Consider the following 24,722-nt stretch of genomic DNA (forward strand, 5'->3'; position numbering starts at 1 on the left):
CTGCCCGAGTTTGCTCCTGTCTCGGGCCTGAGTCGGTGTCAGGGAGCTCTCTGGCCCATGCAGCTGTGTCCGCACTGAGGGCTGCCCCCCAGGACCTGCGAATGATGCACTCAGGGGCAGCTCCCCTCCAAACCTGAGGTGCCTGTTGGGGTTGCGGGCAGATTCCCAGCCATGGGTCACTTTATGTGTCCCCCCTGCTCATGGGAGGGCGCCCTCGCAGGGCCAGAGCTGCTCACGCCGGCCCTGCAGGTGGGGGAAGGAGGCCAGACACAGGGGCTCGGCCCGCGCAGGGAGGGAGGACACAGAGGAGCCTCCCATCTCCACTTCCAGGCCTGCTGCCCCGCACCGCAGCGCTGAGGCCGGAGCAGCCAGGGGCCGGGGGCTGCTGCCAGCACACGTGTGAGCGCAGAAGGAATCTAAAGCCAGGAAAGCGCGGAGTGACTCCCAGGTGGAAGTCTGGCCTCAGGGTATTGCCCTCTGGGGTGAGGAATGGCAGCGTCAGGGTTGAGTATCTCAGACCCAGAGGGGTGATGGGCACAGGCCGCAGGCCCTGCTCCAGGAGAGGGTTCTCCTATGGGCTCAGGGCGGGGGCCAGCCCTTGCCAGGTGCTGGCGCCTGGAAAGGCTCCCCCCCCCCCGCTAGCCCACCTGGACTGACCAACTAGGGCCACTGGCCACCCTCTGTCCCCACCCTCCGTCCCCACCATCGCGACGACTACCTGAGACACGGGGGAGCCGTGAGGCAGCCCCCTGACCCCACAGGACCACAGCCAGCCCTGCTCCAGCGTCTAGCCCCCTGGGGAACCTGGTTACCTGGAACCCTAAAGACTTAAGGTTCCCGATGCTTCCTTTGGCATCCCAGAAACTTTGCGGGCAACTGGCCAGAGTCTGAAGGCCCCATTGCCTGAGCCAGGACCTGGCAGGAAGTTATGGGGTTGTGGTTAGGGCCAGCCCTCTTGGGCTCCGTTCCATCAGGATGGGGAGTGTCTGCCTCGGGGAGGAGACTCAGTCGAGACTCTCCCACTTGTCTTTGGGGCTGGAGCTGCAGGCTGGGAAGGCAGGAGCCGCTCCTCGAGTCCTGCAACCTCGCCCCCATGCACGCGGGCCGGATGCTGGCTGGACGAGCAGTGGTGCTCCTCTCCCTGGCCTGGAGTGCGCAGCGCAGCCTGGCCATCCCCCAGATTGCAGAATGCGGCCTCTCCTGCTCGCAGGTGAGCTCCTGCCTCTTCCTTGACCCCCATCCAGTAATCGGGGGCCTTTCCCGCTCTCATGTGAGCCCCCAAGCCTTCCTAGGGTCTCATCTTGGGGGGCCCTGGCTCCTTCACAGGTGGGTGCTGGCCTGGCGCCCGGCACAGAACGAACGGCGATAGGCAGTGGGTGACGTGGGGGCCCGGGGACCCCTGGGAGGCACGGGGCTGGCCCTGCAGTTCTGCTCAAGGGTCTGTTGGCCCAGCGGGAGGGGCCCGCGCATGTGCCCTCACCCGGCCCCTCTCCCCGAAGCCCCTCGCAGCTTCGGGGGGCCCTGTTTCATTATCCAAGGTGCTGGGCTTGTGTGGACATCCCGCTAAGGGAAGGCTGCAGGGACGTGCTAATCCGGGACAGGAGGGAGCCGCAGGGCAAGCCGTGTGCTGGGAAACGGTGGCCTCCCAGGACTTCTCACCGCAGAGGGGACTGACTCACCTCTCCTGAGGAAGGCGTCCCGCAGCACCTGCCATGGGTGCTTGTGTCCCTGGAGACTGGTCCAGGCACGGTGGGGACAGCCTGGAGGCATCCCGGGCTCAGCGGAACACAAGGACAAGGGCTCAGAAAGACCACGGAGAGCACGGCGGTGGGGGGTGGGGGGGAGGCGCTTGGAGCACCTGCCCTGCGTGCCGTGGCCTCGGGGACCTGTGTTCTAGCTGGTGCAGGGCACGAGCAGACAGCGTGTCGGTGCCGGTGGGAGCCGCGCGTGCAGAGGAAACGCCGGGTCCAGGTCGGAGGTGACCCGGGTCCCCCCACGGTGAAGGTGGACGATGGGAGGGGGCGGCTTTGTGTGCACTTTGCGGTGGGAGTTAGAGCCGCTGGGGATCCTGGTGGACAAGGAGGAATCAAAGTGGACCCTAGAATGTGACTTTAACCCTGGGCTGCTGGAGATGGTTCCTGAGGTGCGAGGCCTGGTGGCGGGGGTGGGGGCAGGTTCTGGGGGGCAACTTGGTTTCGAGACGTGGGGTTTGAGAAGCGCATCCGACGAGAGAGCTGAGTGAGTGGGGTCAGGAAGAGCCACCAGCAGGGGCCCCGCCCTGGACTGGGCTGGGCCGGGACTCAGCCCCCAGACCCAGAGGCTGTGTGGGGGAGACAGAATCCCCAAGGGAAAGGGAGGAGAGGGGAGGGGAGGGGGGCGCCGGCCGCAGGGCAAGTGCAGAGGGAGGCGGGTTCACGGCTGCTGCTGACCCCGCAGGGAGGGCCAACCGGGCACCACTCTGGACTCAGCCAGGGAGCTGCGGCCACCTTGGTGCCCTGACAGGGGAGGGCCTGGGAGGGAACAGGGGCGCCTGGGGTGGGGGAGGGGCGCCAGAGGCCTGGCCTGGAGGGGATTGCGGGGGGGGGGGGGGGGTGGGGAGGCAGGCAGGGAGCTGGTGGGGGCTGCTGCCAGAGCTGGAGAAGCCAGGGACAGACAGCCTCTGGCGACCCCCCAGGGCCTTCGCAGAGACCCTGCCAGCCCACAAGTGCCCACAGCACTGTCCCGGGCCTGGGCAAGTCCTCAGTGACACTCATCCTCGCCGAACCGACTGGGGGAGCTGAGGGCACAGGAGCAGAGGGCCACGGTGCAAACGCTGCCTGGGGGGCAGGGGCCTTGGGTGGTGAATGGGGCCATCAGGAGGCCCTGCCCCACGGCTTGGGGGGTCCCAGCCTCCGGGGCTGTGTCGCGGGGACCAGCTCCGGGCAGGCGGGGAGCCAAGTGGGTTAGGAGCCCAGGCGGGTCCTTCCCTCGAGCCCGAGCAGAGGCGGGGGTGGGGTGGGGGCAACTCGGGGTGGGGTCGGGGGAGGGAACCCAGGTCCCTCCCTGAAGACACGCTCCTGGGGTGGGGCGGGGGTCCCTCCCCACAGACAGCCCCAAGCCTGGCGTGGAAAGCCCCGAGAAACCCAACGGGAAACCCCAGGGAGGTGGGGGTGCGGCCACTCCTCGAGCAGCTCCGGGCCGCGGGGCACGCAGCCAGCCCCCTCCCATGCCATTCCCCAGCTCCTGGTACACCAGGGACCCTGGGCCACATTGCCCATAGGTGCTTTCCGGCCTGACCTTTGTCTCTGCTGATCCCTCTGCCAGAGGGACACACTGAAGGGGCACCCACCAGACCACAGCCACCAGCTCTCCATGAGACACCACGTTCCACAACTCTGGGCCTGTGGGGGCTCCAGGCACAAAGGGCAGTCCCTACTGCCCAGGCCACACGGATGCCCTCAACCTTGGGGCAACGAGCAGGGCCCTTCTCTGCCTGTGAACTCTGGGACTTGGGAAGTTGGTTCAGGCCACAGGATAGTGGATGCAGAGCCGGAATTCCAAGCATGGGAGGTGGAGGGAGGCAGGGACCTCCCCAGCACGGCCCCTGGCTCATGCTCTCGGCTGCTCTGCGGGGTTGGTGTCTTGGGCTCGCCGGAATGGGCTGTCGCCTCCTGCCCGCGCACCCCTGGGCCGCCGGGCTCCCAGGACGCGCAGTCGCATAGTAGAGAGGGCGAGGCTGTCCAGGTGGGCTCAGCCCTTCCATCCGAGCAGTGTGAAACGGAAGACAGACGTTGAGAACAGACACAGAAACCAGATGCAAAACTGGGAGAAGTCCCAGCCGTGCGGGGTTTAGCGGTGCCCCAGCAGCCCGCTCCCTAGTTTGACAAACGCGCCGTCAGTCCGCACCGGACTGCGGCCGTGGGGAAGCCCTCGGGACTGTCTCCACGCCTCTCCTCTGTCGCACTGTTCCGAAACACGAGCGTGTTTAGAAAGGGGTTGGAGCGGGGATGGAACCGCAGATCCAAGGGGCAGGAGAGGACCAGATTGGGTCCCCCGTTCCCACCTGGGTGCCACGGGAAGTGCAGGCCCTCTGCTTGGGGACAGCCCCACCCGCCCCCCGCTGCTTCCTGGGTCCCTGCAGCGCCAGTCCGCAGGCAGGGGAGAGGGCCAACATCGGCGCCCTGTGGTGGCGCTGGGGAGCAGGGGGCACCCCCACCCCGCGCAGCCTGGTGCCCCAGGGCCCCGGCCCCCTTGCCTCCTGGGCTCCTGGAGCAGCACCCCGACCTCGGTCTCCCCGAATCCGGCTGTGGAGCCCTACGGCACACCCACCAAAGTGAGCCTGCAGGCTGGCGGTCCAGCCACACACACCCTTCCCCGCCCCCCGCCGGCCCCTTCAGAACCTGGTCCCCAGTCCTGCCATGCCTTCACCTCCGCCACAAGGGCTCCCCTGAACACACCCGCAGATGTGCTGCCCACACTGCCTGGGGCCTCTGATGCCCCTTCCCCACCCCTTCTCAGCAAAGGGCAACTTCCTGACCTTCCAGTCTGCATCTGGGTCTCAGAATGCGGCTCCTCCAAGACAGCGCTTTCCCCACGTCCTTTCGTTCGAGAACCGCAGCACCTCAGCACCGGCAGGTGTCCCCCGAAAGAATGAACGGGTGGCCTGTGCCAGCAGCAGGAGCTGAGGGTGTTGGGGCCACGGGAATCCCCAGTCCACGGGGTCCAGGTCACACCGTCTACTGGATGACTGCTGTCTGCCGGGCCTTGGGCTGGACTCTGGCATGCCTCACCCCACTGCCAGGCCCTTCTGGAGATTGAAGGGCCGTGGGACTCTCCTGGCCATTGGGGCTGCTTCGGGGGTTGCACAGAAAGTGGCCAGGCCGACCGCTCACCCTCTCTTATTGTTCTGTCCCCAGGGCTTCGCCTGCAAGAGCCGAGTGAACCGTGAGTACATCTCAGGCAGAGGGGGACAGTGTTCCTTTCCCGTCCTCATACAGCAGAGGGGGACAGTGTGCCTTTCCCGTCCTCATACAGCCTGGCCACCAGGGTCACCCTGCCCTCCTTGCCACTCCACTGGCCTCCCTCTGCCTGCTTCGCAGGACAGAGTGTCCCCCAGATGTCGCTGTCCAGCCCCTGGTGAACACGGACAAGGCCCCCGTTCATGCCCAGCTGTGCACCTGCCGCACAGAAGTCCGGTGTTCCTGCTTCCCTGGAGGACGCCTCCTTTCTTTGCAAAGTGCCCCGGCCAGCACACAGGGAAAGCCTCGCTTCCCCTTATCAACTTCTGGGTTTTCTCCAACGGAAAATGATGCCCATTAACTTCATGGTCTTCGTCGTCTTCCGTGGTGCTGCTGCGGCTGTGTGACCTGGGCTGGGGACGGGGTCTGGGCTCCTGCCGCGAGCGTCCCTTGGGGGTGCTCCAGGCCTCACAGAGTTCCGCTCCCTCCCGGAGGGTCCCTTGGGGCTCCCAAGGCCATTCAGAACTTTCCCACTTGGATGTGATCGTATTGACCAGTCTCCTCTTTAAGGGGTTTTGTGGATTTGGGGGGTTTTAAGAAATTCTTCCGGGGCGGAGGGACGTCCCCTGCCCGCTCTGCTTTCACAGGTTTTAACTGCTCATTTCCGTTCAGCTCTTTAGCTCATGAGGGTTTATTTGCACGCACAGTGTGCGGTGTGAGGCAGGGACACGGCCTGGTGCTCTGCTGCAGGGGACCTGCCTCTGCCGCACCACGCAGGGCTCCGCACGGCTCCGCAGCTCCCCGACCCCACGGCCGCCGCTGTCCGCTCCTTCCCGCTGCCGGTGAGCTCCACCTGCCCCTTCCTGGCCCCGTACTGCGCGGCCGAGTGTGCCCGTGTCCCTGAGCCCGCAGGTGCCCGCGGCGCAGCGGGAGGGAGAACGCCCTGACCCCAGGCCGCGGCGGGCACAGGGCGTCAGCGCCGTCCGGGCTCCGGGCTGCGCAGCGGGGAACCGGGGGTCCGTGAAGTCGGAGCAGCGCGAGGACAACTGAGGCAGGAGACGAGGCACCCAGAGACGTGGCCGGACAGCTCGACTCGCGGTGCCGCGGGAGCGACGCCCCAAGAGGCTGAAACCCGAACCGACGCTTCGCTTCAATGTTGCTTTCGACACCCGCGAACACGACGCCTGTCAACGAAAGCCAGAAATTCTCCGAAGTGAGGCAACAACACGCAGAATTAGAAATTCGGGAAAATAACTTCAGAAATGAAGACTTGACGAACCCAGGAGGGAATAGGCCGAATATTAAACATCCAAGAGAAATTCAAGGCCAAAAGGAGGACGTTTTTAAAAAATAAAAAAGATAAGAAAACACAGATTAAAATCTTGTGCGGATAAATGGTAAGTCTTGCGGACAGACCAAGAATGTCCCAAATACAGATGTTGAAGAAGAAAAACCAAGGGGACAGGAAAAATACTAAGAGCTACAGTTCTCAGGAGATTAAAATTTTTTTCTTAAAACTGGGTATTATCAGAGCAAACCTGAATACCAAACACCAAAACATATTGTGGTAAATTGACTGGGTCTTGAAGAGAAACAGAAAAGTCTCTAGGGCATGTAGCAAAGAGAGCAGACAACTTCCGATGGTACGAGCCTCCCCAGCACCAGGCTGCGGTCGTGGATGCCATTTCCCGCCGGGAGAACCCAGGCAGGGCTTCCGCGAGCCGTGGCCGACTCCCAGTCTGGGGCAGAGGAAGGACCAGAAGAACCGGGACATCTCGGACCAGAGAGCACAGACGCTCTCAGAGACCACGGTACATAGGGCGGGCGGGCTCGTCAGAGGAGCAAGTGACTCTTGATCTCGGGGTTGTGGGGTCCAGCCCTGCGCTGGCTGTAGAGATTACTTAAAAATAAAACCTTTAAAAAAAAAAAGTACTTGGAACCGACCTAAAGGAGCTCCCATTAGCCAAGAGGATACCATTTGAGCTAAAAAAAGAAAAAGAAAAAGAATCGCAGTCAGCTGCAGCCCACGAGTGAGTGCACGTGCTCGTGTGCTCGCGGCGGTGCTGTTGTGAAAACGGAGGGAGCTCTTCATCTTCTCTGGATGACAGGGAACCTGCTCATCGTCCTCAAAACTGGGAATCAAGCCTTGTGCCTGCCTTTCTCCTGCGAATGCCACCTGGAGTGAGTGTTCCGGCTCATAAGGGGAAACTAAACGGTAGAAAATCCATTTTGCATCCCCCAGTGACGTGAGTGCTGGTGAGAGCTCGCATCCACGCCGGCGGAGGTGCGCACACGGTCCGCACACGGTCTACACACGGCCGAGGTCCACACATGGTCCGCACACGGTCCACACACAGTCCGCACACGGCGTCACGTCATGCCCCCCCCACCGTGGGCCCTTGACACCAGTGCTCGTCCTGCCAAAGGACTGGATCCTGAGCACAATCGGGGCTCCACGTCCCGCCGCCGATCAGCCAGAAATACAGGGTCTGAAGACGGGTGCTGGGCTGCACCCCAAGGACGCCTGGCAGGCCACAGAGCCCGATTCTGCAGGGAGGAGGAGAGCCGAGGCAAAGCGGCAGACCAGGTAATCCAGGTTTGGAAACTGGCAAGCCTCAAGGTTAGTGCACGAGGAGGCACATCTGGACGACGAAACCATGAGCGATGAAATAGTGGTTACTGCTGCTTCTGCATGCGCGAAGGGGCTTGGACGAGCTGGGGACCGGCTGGCTGGCAGGGATTGGGCCGTCTGCTCCGTAATGATTCACAAAGCTATGTTTTTTGGGTGAGCTTTTCAGTATCTAAATTTCCTTTTTACACTAGAAAGCTTTTCAAAAGGGTTTTAGCATTTTGTATGCCTTCGCTTCTTCAATACGAACTTTGGATTGTTAAGTTTACTGAGAATTTCAGGAGGCATTTCCCAACGTGGGTCTTGGTTTAAGATTACTTATTTTGGGGAGAGAGAGAGGGCATGTGTGAGCATGGGAGGGGGCGCAGAGGGAGAGAATGCCAGACAGACTCCCAGCTGAGGGCAGAGCCCATCGTGGGGCTCGATCCCAGGACCCTGAGGTCTGGGCCGGAGCTGAAATCGAGAATCAGATGCTCAAGCAACGGAGCCCCCAGTGCCCCCCCCACCCCGTTTTAAAAAAGAGGATTTATTTATTTATTTTGGAGAGAGCCCGTGTGTATATTTTTTAATATCACCAAGCAATTAACTCAGTTCCAAGTTACCTAGATGACCGATTTAGCCTCTGAGCCCACAGATTAGGGGTTTCGTACCACAAGACTTCCCCCCAACTTCCAAAGCCAGCAACAAGTCTGGGGTGTCCCCTCTGCCTCTGACCAACTGGCTGTGGGTCAAAGGCTCCCACGACCCCTCCTTTCTTTGCTTGATGGGCTCACAGCACCCAGAGCATCATTTTACTCGCCAGGTAACCAGTTTTTTATAAAACGATATAATTTAAGAAAAACCCGGTAGAAGGGACGCAGGAGGACACAGAGACCCCCATGCCTCCTAGGGCTGCCCCTCTCCCAGCTCCATATCCTCACCAACCCGAAAGTGCTCCAAACCCTGTCCTTTAGAGTTTTTATGGAGGCTTATATGGAAGGTTTTGCATAGGCATGACTGATAAATTCACCAGCCATTGGTGGTTGATGGGACCTCCTGGTCCTCTCTCCTCCGCAGAGGTCATCATGGGGTTGATTTCCCTGGCAACGAGCCCCCACCCTTGGGGCTTTCCAAAACTTACCTCGTTAAGATGAACTTAGCTGCTGTTGAATGTGGTTTGTTATGAACAACAAAAGACGCCCTCCCGGCTCTTAGCTCTCGGGAAATTCCAAGGGTTTTAGAATTCCTGCACCAGATAATGGGCACAGAGCATATTTCTTATATAAGTTACAATATCACACATTTTGATCTGACTGGCATTGACTACAGCCATTGATTTGAGACAGAAATGACCTTAGAGTTGAGTATTCCAACCATGAACATGGTATGCCTTTCCAACGATTTAGGTCTTCCTCAAAGCTTATACTTACATTCTTCAGAGGCTGAAGGATAGTGTGAAAGGTTTATTTTATTATATTTTCTGGTTGGTTTTGCTGGTGTAAAGCAGCTGCTTTTGTATATTGATCTTATACCCAACACATTTGTTAAAAATTCTTTGTTATTTCTGATAGATTTCCCATTGAGTCTCTTAAGATTTTGCATATAGATAATCACGTATTCTCTAAATGAGGACAGTTTATAAACTTGTGTGTGTTTCTGGTCTTACAGGCCTGGCTCCAGTCACCAGGACAGTGTGGAATGGGGAGCCCTTGTTTTAGTCCTGGTATTCACGGGATTGACTCCCAAGGCTCACCCGACGTTATCAGGCTAACGGGGCCTTTGAAGAAGATGACTTCTATCTAGACAAGGAGGCGCCTTTCTTTTCCAGTTTTTTAAACATTCTTTTTCACAGATAGGAAGTGGACCTTGTGGAAACTGTGTGCACCTGTGAAAATAGTCATGTAGTTTTCCTCTAATCTTTCAGTGACAAATTGTACTGATAGATGTTCTAACTTTGACCACACATGGAGTCTGGAAACAAATCCTATCCTGTCATGTTTAATATATCATTAAACCAAATTGCTACAGTTTTATGTAGGTTTTATAACTATATTCATACGGGAGACTGGCTACACTTCACTTTTTTGTGAGAGCCTTTGCAAAGCTAGCCAGCAGCCCCATCTGTCCTCTGTCCCTTCCTCGGGGTCATCTTGGCCATTTTACTTCGTTCTTCACATTTCTGAATGTTTCTGCTGTATTTTCCATCTCTTTGTCCCTCTGTGGCCTTTGGGGTCATTTGCTGGGACCTTCTGCTTCACTAATTCTCTCTTTGGTGAGGTCCAGGCTGCTCTGGAAGCCACTTTGTTGCGTTTTTAATTTCTGTTTCTGTGGGTTTCGTTTCTAGAAACTGTTTATTGCGAATGTGCTTGGTCCGTCTTTGTAGTTTCTGTTTCCCACCGCGCATACTTCCGAGCTTGTCCTAGGGTGGCTGGTCTACAGTCACATCCGGTGCGCCTGTCCCCAGAAGACTCCATGGGGCTCTCATTTCTGCCACGTTTCCCTCTCGGTGCTTTGTTTTCTGGCATAGTTTTCCATCTTTAAATATGCCTGCTCAGGGCCCTCAAGAAATGACTCGTGAGGTTCCCCAGGGCCTAGGATGATGATGGTTCCCTCGGATCAGGTTTCCCCTTTGTTTCCAAGTGGTACCCAGAGATGACGTATGACAGTCAAGACCATTTCCATTTAAAAAGCAGATTGAGGTCCCTTGGCCCTTCCTAGAGATGCGAACTAGGGCTGGGCACCAGCACCCAGACCCACTGGAGGCTGTGGGAAGCCCTCTGTTCCTCCGTCCGTGCTCAGAGTGGCCACACCACAGGGGCCAGGGTTGGGGGGCTCCCCACTGGCCCCCAACCCAGGGCGATAGCGGGACAGCTCCATGATGTCGCCGGCAGACGTGGCTTCCTGCGCTCCCTCTGCCGTTTCTCAGGCTTTGACCTGATGATGCTGATTCTCTCATCAGCTTTCCCAAGTTTCCTTGAAACCTTTTCTGCGCCTGACACTCCGCCAGCATTGTTAGCTGTCTGCAGCTGGAGAGTCGGCCCGGACAGCCTGGTCTGGCGTATTACGGGAAACGAGCCCCGCTTGGTTTGGGACGCGCGGAACTTTCTTTTCCTCCTCTTCCTTCGCCAAGAGGAATTTAAATTCACCACCACGTTCCGCCAACCCCTGAGTTCACTGTTCCCTTTTGGAACCCTCTTCTTCTTTCGAGTTCCTGTTTCTCCTCTTCAGAGGACATCCGTTAGGCCTTCCTAAAGTACGGCTCTGCGGCCGCTTTTCAAGTCTTTGACAAGATCGAATATATTTACTTCTCCCATGGGGAGACTCCCACGAGGCTTCATAACAAATTTTGGGTTCACTGTGATTTCCACGGAGGGACAACGACTTGTTTGCCCCGTTTTGCACCACATAACTTGGCGTGCTTGTATCTCTCCTCTCCTCTCCTCCGTATTCTCCCCGTTCTCCAGAGCAGCAGGCGCCCCCCGCCCCGTGCTGACTGCGCTCTGTGCTCCCCGCGAGCCCTGCTCCGCCATGGCTCGACCTTTTTTTTTTTTTTAATTCTGGCTTTTGTCCTTTTCTGGGTTGGCTGGAGTAGCTCCGCTTCCCCCCACCCCCAGAAAAGGTCAAGGGATGCGGGTTTCTCATTCCTTGCAGAGAAGAAGACATTTTCACACACATGAGGCGCCCGTGGGTGGGAAGAGTCTCTGTCTTCCCTGGGGAACGCCACGTGAGGCTCTCCGCTGCTCCCCGGGGCACGGGAACCCCAGGCTGGAGACAGAGCCCTCCCCGCCCCGCCCCACATTACCTGGCCGGCCACTCGGCTTCCCCATGGAGTCTGCGGACAGCTGGCGGGCTGGCCGCCGCCTCTGGCTCACAGGAGTCCATCCGACCCCACCACGGCTTGCCTCAGCTCCAAGACACCGGGGGCCGAGGACACACAGGGCAGGGGCCATGCCAGGTGCCGACAATTGCTTAGAACTTGGACTGGTACGGGAGAGTGTGATCACGGACACTGCTCAGAACCGCCCGCACGTGGGGATCAGGAAAGGCGGCTCGGCCCTTCCTTCTTTGTTTAACATCCATCAGTTTGGGAGAAGGAGGTGTCAGGAGCCTGCGACCTTCTTGCCCGTCCTGGTCTGAACCCTCAGGACCTGACGAGGAAGAGCCCGTGGGGGACGAAGACAGCTGTGCTCTGTGTGCCTAAGGCTTTTAAAAAAAAATATTTTCTATTGTTTTATTTTTCCCACTTATGACCTTCTATAAACCTAAACGAAGTTGGGAGAAACCCCTCTTACGGGGCCAAGCTCAGTATGACATCTCACCAGTTCTGGGGAGTTTAGAAACGCGATGACTTCTTACACACACAGATGGGCAGGAAGAAGGAAATCACCTTTAGAGCATAATTTTTTAAAGATTTATTTTACTAGGGCGCCTGGGTGGCACAGTCAGTTAAATGTCTGCCTTCAGCTCAGGTCATGATCCCAGGGTCCTGGGACTGAGTCCTGTATTGGGCTCCCTGTTTGGGGGGCAGAGTGGGGGCTGCGGGCAGGAAACCTGCTTCTCCCTCTCCTCCCTGCTTGTGTTCTCTCTCACTCTTCCTCTCTCTCAAATAAATAAAATCTTTTTTTAAAAAAGATTTACTGAGAGAACACATGAGCAGGGGTGCAGAGGGCCAAAGGACGAGGGAGAATCTCAGGCAGAGACCATGAGGAGCCCGACACGGGGCTCGACCCCAGGACCTTGAGATCATGGCCTGAGCCGAAGGCAGACAGACACTAAACGACTGAGCCCCCCAGGCACCCCAGAGTGCATTAGATTTTTATAGAGACAACTATGTCATCTGCGAATGAAGACGGCTTTACTTCTTCCCAAACTGAAAAGGAAGTTTATTTTCTTGCCCTATTGCACTGACTACAATCTCTAATACAACACTGAACGGAAGTGAGCAGAGCAGTGATGCTGGTCTCCTTCCCGATTTTAAGGGAAAATGGTCCTTTCACTGGCAAACACGGCAGTAACCATAGGTTCGCCATAGATGGCCGTTAACAGGTTGAGGACGTTTCCTTACATTCCTTGTTTGCTGAGGTTTTTTTTAGGAATAGATATTGGACTTTGTAAAATAATTTTGCTATTGAAATGATCATATGTGTTTTTCAAAATTTGTTAACATAGTTAATTATAGTGATTCTTTCTTCCTTTCCTTTCCTTTTTTCTTTTTTCTTTCTTTCTTTTCTTTTTTTTTTTTTTTTTTGGTAGGCAGCAAAGCAAAGTTTATTGCATGATAATACAAAGCTCCGGAAGAGGGAGGGGCCCGAGAGGCCTGCCCTATAGTATTTGATTTTCTTTCTTTTTTTTTTTTTTTGAAGATCTTTTTTTTCTTTCTTTTTTTTTTATTTGTTTATTTTCAGCATAACAGTATTCATTGTTTTGGCATCACACCCAGTGCTCCATGCAGTACGTGCCCTCCCTATTACCCACCACCTGGTTCCTCAACCTCCCACTTCCCCCCCGCCCCTTCACAACCCTCTGGTTGTTTTTCAGAGTCCATAGTCTCTCATGGTTCATCTCCCCTTCCAGTTTCCCTCAACTCCCTCTCCTCTCCATCTCCCCGTGTCCTCCGTGTTCTTTGTTATGCTTCACAAATAAGTGAGACCATATGATACTTGACTCTCTCTGCTTGACTTACTTCACTCAGCATAATCCCCCCAGTCCCGTCCATGTTGCTACAAAAGTTGGGTATTCATCCTTTCTGATGGAGGCATAATACACCATCGTGTATATGGACCACATCTTCCTTATCCATTGAAGGGCATCTTGGCTCCTTCCACAGTTTGGCGACCGTGGCCATTGCTGCAATAAACATTGGGGTACAGATGGCCCTTCTTTTCACTACATCTGTATCCTTGGGGTAAATACCCAGCAGTGCAATTGCAGGGTCATAGGGAAGCTCTATTCTTAATTTCTTCAGGAATCTCCACACTGTTCTCCAAAGTGGCTGCACTAACTTGCATTCCCACCAACAGTGTAAGAGGGTTCCCCTTTCTCCACATCCTCTCCAACACATGTTGTTTCCTGTCTTGCTAACTGTGGCCATTCTAACTGGTGTCAGGTGGTATCTCAATGTAGTGGTTTTTTTTTTTAAAGATTTTATTTATTTATTTGACAGAGAGAGAGAGATCATAAGTAGGCAGAGAGGCAGACAGAGAGAGGAGGAAGCAGGCTCCTGCTGAGCAGAGTCTGATGCGGGGCTCGATCCCAGGACCCTGAGACCATGACCTGAGCTGAAGGCAGAGGCTCAACCCACTGAGCCCCCCAGGCGCCCCAGTGACTGATTTTCCAACATTAAATCCATCTTGTATTCCGCGGGCAAACCGCACTTGGTAATTATGTGTTATCATTTTACATGTTGTTGGATTCCCTTTACTAAAATTTTGTTGAGGTTCTACTCTGTGGCCATGGGGTTTCTGCAGTTTTCTCTGTTTGTAATGTTTTTGTCAGGTTTTCATACCAGAGAATGGGTTCCACGCTATTCCTGCTTCATCAGCTTTCTGGAAGGGTCCACGTAGAACTGTAGTATTTCTTTCCCAACATGCGCTTTCCTTGACTTTCTCGATGGCTCTTCTGTCTCCTGTTTCCCTGGTTTCCGCTCCAATCTCAGTGTTTCTCTTCTGATTACGTTAGGTTCTGTTACTCTTTCTTCTCCGGTTTGAGATGTAGTTGACGTGTAATGTAGCACTCGTGAAGGGTGGGCATTTACTCTAGTTTCTTAAAGTGGAAGCTGATGTCACTAATGTGAGGTTGTTTTTTTTTTCCAATTTGGAATTTAGTGCTACAAGCCCCCCCCCATAATGCTTTGGCAGCATCCAAATATTTTTATATGTTATGTTTTCGTTTTCATTCAGTTCAAAGTAATTTCTAATTTCCCTTTTCATATCTTCTTTGGCCGAAAGTTATTTAAAAGTGTATTGTTTAGTTTCCAAATATTGGGAGGTTTTCCAGAAATATCTTACTTTAGTTTTTTAGAGACTTATTTACGTATTTTAGAGGAAGAGAGAGAGAGAGAGAACGAGGGGGAGGGGCAGAGGGAGAGGGAGAGAGACTCTCGAGCGGACTCCACACTAAGATCACGACCTGAGCTGGAGCCAACAATCAGATGCTCGACCGACGGAGCCCCCCAGGCGCCCCCAGAACTATGTTATTAAAGACTGATTTAATTCCATTTTGATCAGAGAGGATAGTTTGTTTGATCTGAATTCTTTTAAATGTCCTGAGACTATTTTAGGGACCACACAGTCTATCGAGATACATGTTCCGTGCGCACCAGAACCACACGCACACCCCACCGCTGCTGGGGGCTGTGCCGTAAATGCCGGGGAAGCTGAGCGGGTTGCTTATGTCATACGAGGCCACCACATTCCTTTCCGTTTTCTGCCCGTTTGTTCGGTCAAGTGTAGAAGGAAGACTGTTGAAATCAACTGAGACCGTGGGCTTGTCTGTTCGACCTTGTCCTTTAACCTGTTTTGTCTCCCTATGAAACTCTGGCATTAAGTGCGTCCTATCAGTTGTGACTGCGGTGTCCTCCTGAGGGCTTGCTCCCTCTGTCACTGTGAAACGAGTGTCCTTCTCTCTGGTAATATTCTTTGCCAGGAAAGCCACGCCGTCTTGTCACAACCCGTCCATCTCTCTTTTGATGAGCTCTGGCAGCCTGCGTCTTCGCGCTAGTGACCTCCTACGGGAAGTGTGTCTCCTACAACAGCCTGCGTTGGTCTGGGTTGTGTTCACAGCCTGAACGTCTTTGCCTGACTGCGGCGTCAAACATTTGCCCTGTGTGTGACTACAAGGAGACGGCACTCCTGTTCCTTTGTTCCCTGTCGTCTTTGTCCGCTTCTTCTTCTTCTGCCGTCGTTCGGGTTAATCATGTCTCTGTGTGTGTGTGTGTGTGTGGTTTCATTTTATCTCCTTGGGTGACTTAATAGTTCAAACTCTTTGGTCGTTTTGGTGTTTTTTTGCTTTCTGTTTGTTTTTCGGTGTTTCTAACGTACATCTTTCCTCATTACACTCTACCTTCAGGACGCGGTGCCCCGCGGCTCAAACGGCCCTGGCAGCCGTAGCGCAGCCCCCCTCGGCCCTCCGTCTGGTGTGTCAGATTTACTGATTTACTTGGGGGGACGAGTGGGGGCAGGGCCAGAGGGAGCATCGCGAGCAGATTCCCTGCTGAGTGTGGAGCCTAATGCAGGGGTTAATCCCGTGACCCCAAGGCCCCGAGATCATGAACTGAGCGGAAACCGGGAGTCGGAGGCTTAATGGGCTGCGCCCCCCAGGGGGCTCCTCCCCCACCCCAGGTGTTTGTGGGGTTGTGGTCAGACGTTTCCCTTTCTCGCGTGTTCTAGACCCCCAGTGCATTACTACTACTATTCCGTGTAAGCAGTCAATCCTCCTTTAGGTGGACTTAAACGATGAGGAAATAGGTCGTGTATCTACGCGGGTACCCCTTCCATTTGGTACCATTTTCCTATTTTCCTTCCTACCCAGGGCCTGTTGAACTTTTCTTGGTGTGCGGGTCTTCTGGTGAGGAGTCCTCTCGGCTTGTGTGCCGACGGCGTCCTTATTCATGCTTCGTCCGCAGACGGCTCCAGTGGGCGGGCCGGCCTGCAGCGTGCTGGGGCCTCTGCTCCCCTCTCCCACAAGAAACCCACTGTTGTCCTGTCCTTCCTTCCTTCTGCATAACGTGTCTTTTTCCTCTGGTGGCTTTCCGTCTGTCACCGGCTTCCAGCAAATGGATCGTGCTGCGCCTCGTCATTTTTTCCATCTTTCTCACGCTTCGCTCTCACCAGCTTCTTGGACCTGTGACTTCCCAGTTTTCATCAAGTCGGGAGATACCGATTTTTCTTCTCATTCCCTGCATCCCTCTGGGGACTCTCCGCGCACTCGGTCGCTGGAGACGCCTTGCCGGCGCTTCTCGCGTCATCCCGTCGCCACCAGTATCTCTTTCCATTTCCTTTTGGGCGGTTTCGGTTGTTCCGTCAATTCCCCAATCTCCTTCTGCTGAATATCCAATCTGTTATCGCTCCTATCGGATGTGTTTTTCATCTCAGACAGTATATTTTTTCTAGAAGGTGGACCTGAGCCCTCGCTCCCTGTCGAGTCTCCCACGTCTGGCCTGTCGGAACACACGAGCACGGCTGCGGTCATTGCTCTGACGTTCTTGAACCGGTTCTGGAACCTCTATCAGTTTCTGAATTGATTCTTCTCCTCATTATGGGTTGTGTTTTCCTGATTCTTTGCATGGCTTATAATTTCGAATTGCTAATTTTACCCTGTTGTGTGCTGGACCTATGATTTGCTCCTACAAACACCGTTGAGGCTCTCCTGAAAGACAGTTGAATTTCGTGGCTAACGCTTAAACTTCCGGGGGGCGCCGGGCAGGCCAAGAGCAGCATCAGTCTGAGGCCAATTACCCCCACCGAGGCAAGACTCCTGCAGATGTGGGGCGTACCCAGGGCCAGACCACCCACAGGACTGTTCCCGGCCCTGTGAGCGCAGGACGCGATTCCCTCAGATCCTCTGGGCGGGTTCCTGCCTGCCCTGGCATTTCCCCTGACGGGCGTGTGGGCTTATGCCCCGCAGGTGAACCTTCTCCCTCGTTCTCGTGCAGCCTTCCTCCTGTCTCGTGCTCCGTCCCGCAAACGTGGGCACTCGGTCTGCCCAGGCTCTCTGCCCTTCTCCTTGACTCAGGGAGGGAGCCAGGCTCCCCTTGTCCCCTGCCTCCCCCACAGCCCCGTGTCACCTCAAGGACATCCCCGTCCTCCCTTTCCTCCTGCCGCATCCTGAAACCCCCTCCACGACCTCTGTCTGGCTTTCTAGGCTGTGTCCTACAGGAGAGTAACCGGATCCCATGACTCCGCCTGGGCCACAGTGGGGTCCACAGAGCCAGATTTCCTTCCCAAGAATATATTCGGATCTTGTAACACCTCACGTCCCTGCGAGTCTCTCTCTGAAGCCCGTCGGAGTGAGCTCCACCCAGGGATGCTCCTCGCCACGTGCGTCCAGGCCCGGTGGGCAGGGTCACTGCGTCCGTCAAAGAGCCAGCTTTGGGGCACCCTGCGTTCTCCGTAGCCCACCTGCTCGCAGGTCGCCAGAGCAGGTCCCGGGGCAGAGACAGCCCATGGCCGCCGGCTCCAGACGGACGGACTCTGTGCCCTCAGGCTGCGCCTCAGTCCAGGGCTGGGCCTCTGGGGCGCCCCTTCCTCCTCAGCCTCCCCGCAGGGGGTCTTCCTCTGCTCTCCGTTCACTCGCGCGCAGTTTGGCCTGGTCCGACGGGGTCCCCCTGCCCCGTGCCGCTTGCCCGTCCCCCGGAGCTCCAGCCCCAGCAGACTCTTCTCCACACGCCCCCCTGGGAGTTCTGGGCGCCGTCGCTCCCACCCAGGACACGCACCTTCCCCTTCCTGGACACGCAGGCCCACCTCGGTTACTTCCTTCCAGCACCCCGTCACCGGGCCGGAACCCCATGGCTCCTGCCTGCCGACCGCCCGCAACCCTGGGTGCAGGAGGGCACCTGGGCTGCCCACTCGGAAGGCCACGGGCCTCCCCCGGGCCCCACGGCAATAACCCCTCTGTCCTCCGAGTCCCCAGCTGGGTCACGTGAAGCCAAAGCTCGGCTCAGCCCCTGTGCCTGGAAGCGAGACCCCCGATCTGGGCTCCGACGACCTTGGGGTCATGACCCAGGTGCCCCGCAGGACTTTGAGGAGAGGCCAAGGGGCTTGCCAGCTTGTCAGAAGGCGCCGGCGCTGGGCGGGCGGGGTCAGCTCCCCAGCCGGCCGCTGCTGATGCCCGACAGACAGCAGGCTCCGGGCGCGTCCTCTGTTCACTGGGGGCCATTCCCTGACGGCACCGGGGCAGGACAGCGAGGACCCCTCCCTCCACTGGCCGGACCACCCACAAAGCCTTACCCAGGCCCTGGGGAGCCCCGCGGCACTCACCAGCCTTCTCTCCTCCCCAGGGAACATTTTTAACAGCTTCTGCCGGCCACCCCCCTCGTCGGTGTCCCCATCGGTCCTGGAGGCCCTGATACTGTCCACTGCCATGAAGTGTGCCCCCGACGACGGCTGTGCCCTGCTCCTGCGTGTGCGGGCCTCCGTCGTGCTGCATGGTGAGAGGCCGTCTGGGGGGCCAGGGATCCCCAACTGTGCTTCACAGAGAGGAGGGAAAAGGAGATTCCCCGCCCTGGTCTGACCGGCCTGTCCGGTCCCTCCCTTCACGCAGAGAGCCTGCGGGGCCTGGAGGCCTGCTCCATGAATCTGGACACCCAGGAGACTCAGTGTCAGAGCGTGCGGGTCTCCAGAGCGTCCCGCCGCCGGCAGGTGGGGTGGCAGGTGAGGCGGGGCCGGACCCGGACCCACTGGCCCCAACCCACGCTTTCGCCAGACAGGAGCCGCTGTCGCCTGGCTGCTCCTCGCTGCCCTCCCTTCTGGACTCCTGCTCCTCCCACGGCCCGGGGACTGGGGACCCTCCTCGGGGTTCCAGCCGTGCGAGGTGGAGCCGGCCAGGCCAGGGATGGGGCGCCGGAGCCCCCAGGCCCCCGCGGCTCACACCTGTGCCTGTCCAGCTGCAGGTGCATTTCGGTTGCTTCGAAGTCGGCGTGGCTCAGAGCCTCTATGTCACCCTGAGGACCGTCCCCCACTTCTGCGGGGTCCAGCTGGACCAGCAGTACCGTGTGGAAGGTGGGAGCCCACGGGGCTGGCCTGGGGACAGCTGCCACTGGCTTCTGGGGACAACTTGGGTCGGCCCCTGGGGCAGGGTGGGGCCCGTGCCGGGGAGCTCGCAGCAAGCCCCTCTCACTTCATCCGGGGTCGCGGGCCCCCTGGGAGAGGAGACGCTTCCGTAAAGCACTTGGGCAGAGGCCCAACTCGGGGACAGCTGCCGCGGACGGGAGGCCTGGGCCCACCATTGCTGTGCCATTTGCAGACTGCGGAGACGAGGACGTGGGGAGGAACGTGCCCGTTTGCTCGGGTGAGGCCCCTTGCCCAGGCGGGACCGCCGCCCCGCAGCGCCAGGGGAGGCCCCTGCAGGCCCTTCCAGGGGGGTCTTCCGTCTGCACCCAGGGAAGTCACGACATCCTCAGGTGGGCGGCTCCCAAGTGCCTGGGTCTAGCAAGGGGCCATCTCCTGCGCTGCCGGGACAGGTGAGACCTTTGTCCAGTGACTGCTAGTCCCAGCGGGACCCCCAACTGCCACCGTTTTACAGCCGGGAAGTTCTCCTACTGGGTGGACCGCAGCCGGAAGGTCATTCGGGTCCAGGTGCCCGAGGCCCCCGGGGCCCCCGCCTACTACGTGCGGCTCTGCCTGAAGTGGTTCACCTGCGACGACGTGGGTGTCCCCGTGCGGGTGAGCCAGGCCCACCGCCTCTGGCCCAGGCCACATCCCCCGCCCAAGTCCAGCCCAGGGACCTGTCCTCGCATCCCCCCTCCCGACCCGCCCCAGGCCTTCCCAGTCTGGCCCAGTCCCAGCCACGGGGGGGGGGGGGGGGGGGGGGGGGAGGGGGGCAGCCCCTAAGCCCTCCCCTCCACGCAGGTGACAATGAACCGGATGTCCCGCAGCGTCTCTCTGCCCTACAGCCGTGAGCTGCCGTGCCTTTGCCTTGAGGTCAGTGAGTGTGGCCTTCGCCCCCCCAGGAGACAGGGGGAGGGGCTGCGCCTGAGCTGACCCCAGCCCTTCCTGCAGGGCTGGTTCGCGACCCCCGACGCCGTGCGGATACAGGCCTGTCCCTTCGAGGATGGCAAGTGCCCTACGGTGTGGGGCAGGGGGGTGGCGGGAGACTAGGCCGCAGGGAAGGAGGGCAGGTCGGCGGCGGCCCCGCTTGGTGGGGTGTGGGGGGGTGCGGCTTGCTTCAGCCTGGAGGGGGACACGGTGGGAACGAAGCAGGCGGACAGGCCCGTCCCCCCTCTTGAGCCTGCCGTGGACGGCACGTAGCCAAAGGCGAGTCCCCGGCGGGCCCTTTCCGGGAGCAGAATCTGTGCGTGGACACGTGGGTGCAAAAGCGAGTGGACGCCTGGGACCCACGGACACCCGCGCCCGCGGCCCGGCTCACGCGGAGGAAGTGGGGCTTCTGAGAGGGGCTGGCGGGGCGCGGGCGCGGAGGGGGCTGCCCGCACAGGCCTTGGGACACGCACGTGGGTGGGGGCTCCGCTGACTTGAGTCCCTGGGGGAGGTCCCTGCAGAGACGGAGGCCCTGTGGGACGCCGTCCGCTACCACCCCGGGGACCAGGCGCTGAGCTGGGAGCCTGCGTGTCCCGTGAGCGGCCACGTGAGCCTGTGCTGGCGCCCGGGGCCAGGGGCCCACTGCCACGACCTGGAGCACTCGGGCCGGCCGGCTCACGGCAGGGTGAGTACCCCCGGGGGACGGGGGCGGGCACAGCGGGCGGGGCCTGACCTGAGCGCCACCGCCCCCCCGCAGGTGGAGTACCCGCTGGTGGACACACAGCCCCGGCTCTGCCTGAAGGTGGGAGCGTCTGGCCGCGGCCACCCCGGGCCCGGGCAGCACCTGGGGGGTAGCGAGGAGAGGTAGAGGGACGCCCAGCCCTGGGGCCAGCCTCCCGGGGACCCCTCGGAGCCCCGTCCTGGTCTGACGCTGGAGCTAAGGGATCCTGGGGAAGGAGGCCCAGCGGGTCCCAGCCCCCTGCCAGCCGCGCACACACTGCGGGGACCTCAGGCCTCTCAAGTCCTCTCTGCAGGTCTCTACCAGCCGGGGCTCCTGGGTGCGATGCCCTTTCCAAGAGGGACACTTCCAAGGTGAGCTCTCCAGTGGCGCAGGGCAGGGAGGCTGGCCTGGGCCGTTGCCGTGTGGACACAGCCAACACCACTTTCTTCTGGGTTCCTCGGAGGCTTCCTCCTCCGGGGGAGGTCTAAGGGGCGCTCCCCAGGCTCTAGGGCGTTTCCGGTGGGGCAGAGGGCAGGATTGGGGCAGCCTCTGGGTCCGTGGGAGGGAGGAGGGGAACTGGGGGGTGCCGGGCCTCAACCCTCCGCCCCTGCAGCCTGGAAGATGACCGTCCGGCCGGCCGCCCCTCAGGGCCACCTCCGGGTCACCTTCTTCTCTGCCAGCGCCGCCCGTTTCCAGGTGCTTCTGTGTCACCACAGGAAGACGTGGCCGCCTGCCTGCCGCCCGGGGCCCCGGGCCACCACCCTCCCCCCAGCCTCCGTGAGCCGGGTGCGCAGGGGCGGGCTCCTTCCTGGGGAGGGCGGCTCATCGGTGTGCAAGGCCCTGAGTCGGCCCCTGGAGGCCGCCCGGTGTGGAGGGGTGCCGGACGCTCCGCTCTGTGACACGGTCTCCCCCCCCACTGCCTGTGACCGACCCTCTCCCGCCCAGGGTGACTTCGTGACTGACCTCGCGGTGGCCTTTGTGGACATTCCCAGGGAAGAGGCTTGTGTCCCCAACACCTGCGTCCAGGTGGGCGGAGTCGCCCCCCCAGCCCCCACCCACCTCCTGCAGTCCCAGCCCTGCTTCCCTGGCATCACCGCGTCACAGAGAGGGCGACCCCGCCCCCAGAGCTCCTCGGGGGGGCCTGTCAACCCAGCAGCCACCCCGGGGCCCCGGGGGCTGCAGTCAGGGTGCGGGAGAGGCGGCAGGCCACGCTGACTGAGCTGCCCCCCAGGGCTGGAGGACCGACGTGACCTTCTCGGCCCCCCACCAGCTGTGTGACCTCCAGTGCAGTGAGTGCCCCCAGGGTCTCGGGCCCCAGGGCTGCGGGAGGCCGAGGGCTAGACCCCAACCTCCGCTCTGGGCCCAGTCCCTGTCTCCTGCCCTCAGGGTGGGGTGGTGAGCCTGGATAGGACACTGAGCTTTGGTGGGGGACAGAGGGGCCACCTGCCTGGAAGTCAGGCCACACTCCGAGCCAGGCCAAGGCAGACCGACCCGGACCCACCCCTGACTTGGGGGGGCAAGGGCCACCCCACCCCCCGCAAGGTCAGCCATGAAGCCACCCTGGGTGTCCATCACCCCCGACCAGGCTCTGGTTCCAGCTCTCCAGGAGCTCACGCTGTCCCTCGGCCCACCAGCCCACCGTCATTCGCCAAGCCCCTTAGGCCAGACTCCTGGGACCTCGGGCTTTACAGGAGACAAAGCGAAGCGTGGGGTCCTGGGTGTGGCCCAGGAGAGGGGCCTCTGCCTGGGGGTCCTGAGAAGGGCGACGGGATGTCACGCACACATGCTAGCGTCCTCTGGCTGCTGAGGGGAGGGCGGACCGCGGGGGTCTTGGGGGCAAGAGGGGGATGGGAGAGGGAGGGGCAAGCACCCCCCAGTGCCCCGGGCCTGCCCAGGTCTCCAGGCTCTAGGGCTGCCACAGTCCTGCCCTCTGCCCCACTGGAAAGGCCTTAGAGCCTGGGGAGCGCCTCTTAGACCTCCCCCAGAGGAGGTTACCAGCCAAGCCTGGGTCCCGATTCCCCGGCAAAGGTCCCTGTAGCAGATCACAGGCAGAGGAGAGATGGCCATCCCCGGGGCCTGTGTCTGGACTGGGCTCCCCCACCCAGCTGCTGGATGTCCTGGGCACCGGCCCCAGCCACGGCCAGAGCCTCCGTGCCGCGCTGGGCGGGCCCCAGGATCCCAGGGACAGGCCCGAGCGCGGAGGGGTGGTCCGGCTCAAGCGGGAGCACATCCTGCGTTTGGGGTCCCCGAATATGGGACGCTGGCCTGCTGCCCCGCGCAGGTTCTCCAAGATGGAGAGCATTTGGGGCCTGCGGCTCCCTCTCTTTCCTCCTGCCACAGGGCGGGTGACCGGGGCGGGCTGTGCCCGGACGAGGTTGGCGTCGGTTTGCTGAGCCAGCACCCCTGTTTCTCTCCTTCAGCCGCCAGCCAGGGCGCAGCAGACTGAGGCCACGAGCCTTGTCGGGCGCCAGCAAGTACCCCGGCTGAATACGGCGGCTCCACGGAGGCCAGCCACCACCCGAGCTCCCGGGCCTCTGGCAGAGGAAGGCAGGCGTCAGGACCTGGAGGTGGTTCGCCAAGAGCCCGGGCCGTGGGACCAGCCACCTTCTGGGTCCCCAGAGGCCCGCAGCTCCCTGGGGGCCCTCCGGCCAGGCCCGGGGCTTTGGGCCGGCTGAAGGACTTCCAGCCCCTTCCTGAAGCCCCTTGTCGAAGGCCTGCAGAACGGCGGGCTGGGCCACCCTCTTCCCAGGTGGCCTGGTCTCTGACCGCCCTGTCTCTGCTTGGTGCAGCCTCCCTCAGGATCGCCTGTGGTCGTGGCCACCATCCCTGGCCCGAGGGCCAGGGCCCGGCAGCTGCCTGATGGCTGCCGGAGCTTTCCCTGGGCTCTGGAGAGCTGAGCGGCTCTCTGGCCCAGGACCAGCTTCAGCTCCTGCCCTGAGCCCTTGCACACTGACCAGGGTCCCCAGGACGAGCCTCCACCCAACCCCCACACCAGCCCTCCCAGAGGTCAGGTCGCCCTCCGCTCTCCGGCACCCCCCGCCCGGCCCGTCCAGGGAGGGCTCGCCACTTCCTGTGGCCTCAGGAGGCCCCTGCTAGGACGGGCGGTTCTCGGAAGGGTCCCACTCGCTGATGGCCACCGCAGGGGGACCCTCGGCCCTGCTGTGGGGTCTCCACAGCCCAGGGCAGGGTCACCCAGAAGCTGGGCTGTCGGAGGTACCCCGCAGACTCTGGTGCCGCACCCAAGGACTGCCGAGCTGTCCCCCTGAGCTGCCGTCATCTGGAGGCCGGACCTCTGCGCTCCCAGGGATGGGGGCCCCCGGCCAGCCCCACCTCCACAGCCCGCAAATCCAGGGCCAGGTTCCGCTGTCCCCCCCGCCCTCTTCTGTAAAGGGGGTTGATGCCCCCGGTGATGCAGGAGCTGGGCCAAGCCAGGTCGCCCCCCACCCTCAGTAAACACGTGTCCTCTAGCTCGCCTCTTCCCTCGAGGACAGAGATGGGGTCTGCGGGGGAAGTGGGTTGGTGAGGAGGGTTATGGGGTTAGGGCTCCGGAGGGAGGCGAGTGTGGAGGCCCAGACCGCAGAGAGAGCCCGCTGGCCCCCTGCCAAGTGCGAGCCCCCAGGTGCTCCCCCAGGACACCCCAGCGGCGCACCGGCCTGCCCCCGGGCCATGTGTGGGAGGGAGAGCGAGAGGAAGTGGGGTGTTCGGCCGGTCCCCATTGGGGCTCAGCCCCACGACCGACGGGGGTGGGGCGGGGGCGCCCTTTC

At 60.0% G+C, this 24,722-nt stretch overlaps 1 protein-coding gene across 1 annotated transcript; it reads left to right on the forward strand.

Annotated features, from left to right (window-relative positions):
• The first annotated feature begins 1,108 nt into the window (after positions 1-1,108).
• Positions 1,109-24,385, forward strand: IL17REL (interleukin 17 receptor E like). The gene is made up of 15 exons (XM_046013198.1): positions 1,109-1,210; positions 4,896-4,923; positions 18,542-18,691; positions 18,805-18,914; positions 19,148-19,262; positions 19,507-19,551; positions 19,786-19,925; positions 20,112-20,183; positions 20,262-20,316; positions 20,759-20,922; positions 20,995-21,039; positions 21,272-21,329; positions 21,572-21,984; positions 22,190-22,247; positions 23,379-24,385. The coding sequence occupies exons 1-15, from the start codon at positions 1,109-1,111 to the stop codon at positions 23,402-23,404; spliced, it is 1,581 nt and encodes a 526-aa protein (XP_045869154.1). The 3' UTR covers positions 23,405-24,385.
• The last annotated feature ends 337 nt before the right edge of the window (positions 24,386-24,722 follow it).

This window comes from Meles meles, chromosome 7, assembly GCF_922984935.1.
Source record: "Meles meles chromosome 7, mMelMel3.1 paternal haplotype, whole genome shotgun sequence".
NCBI lineage: Eukaryota > Metazoa > Chordata > Mammalia > Carnivora > Mustelidae > Meles > Meles meles.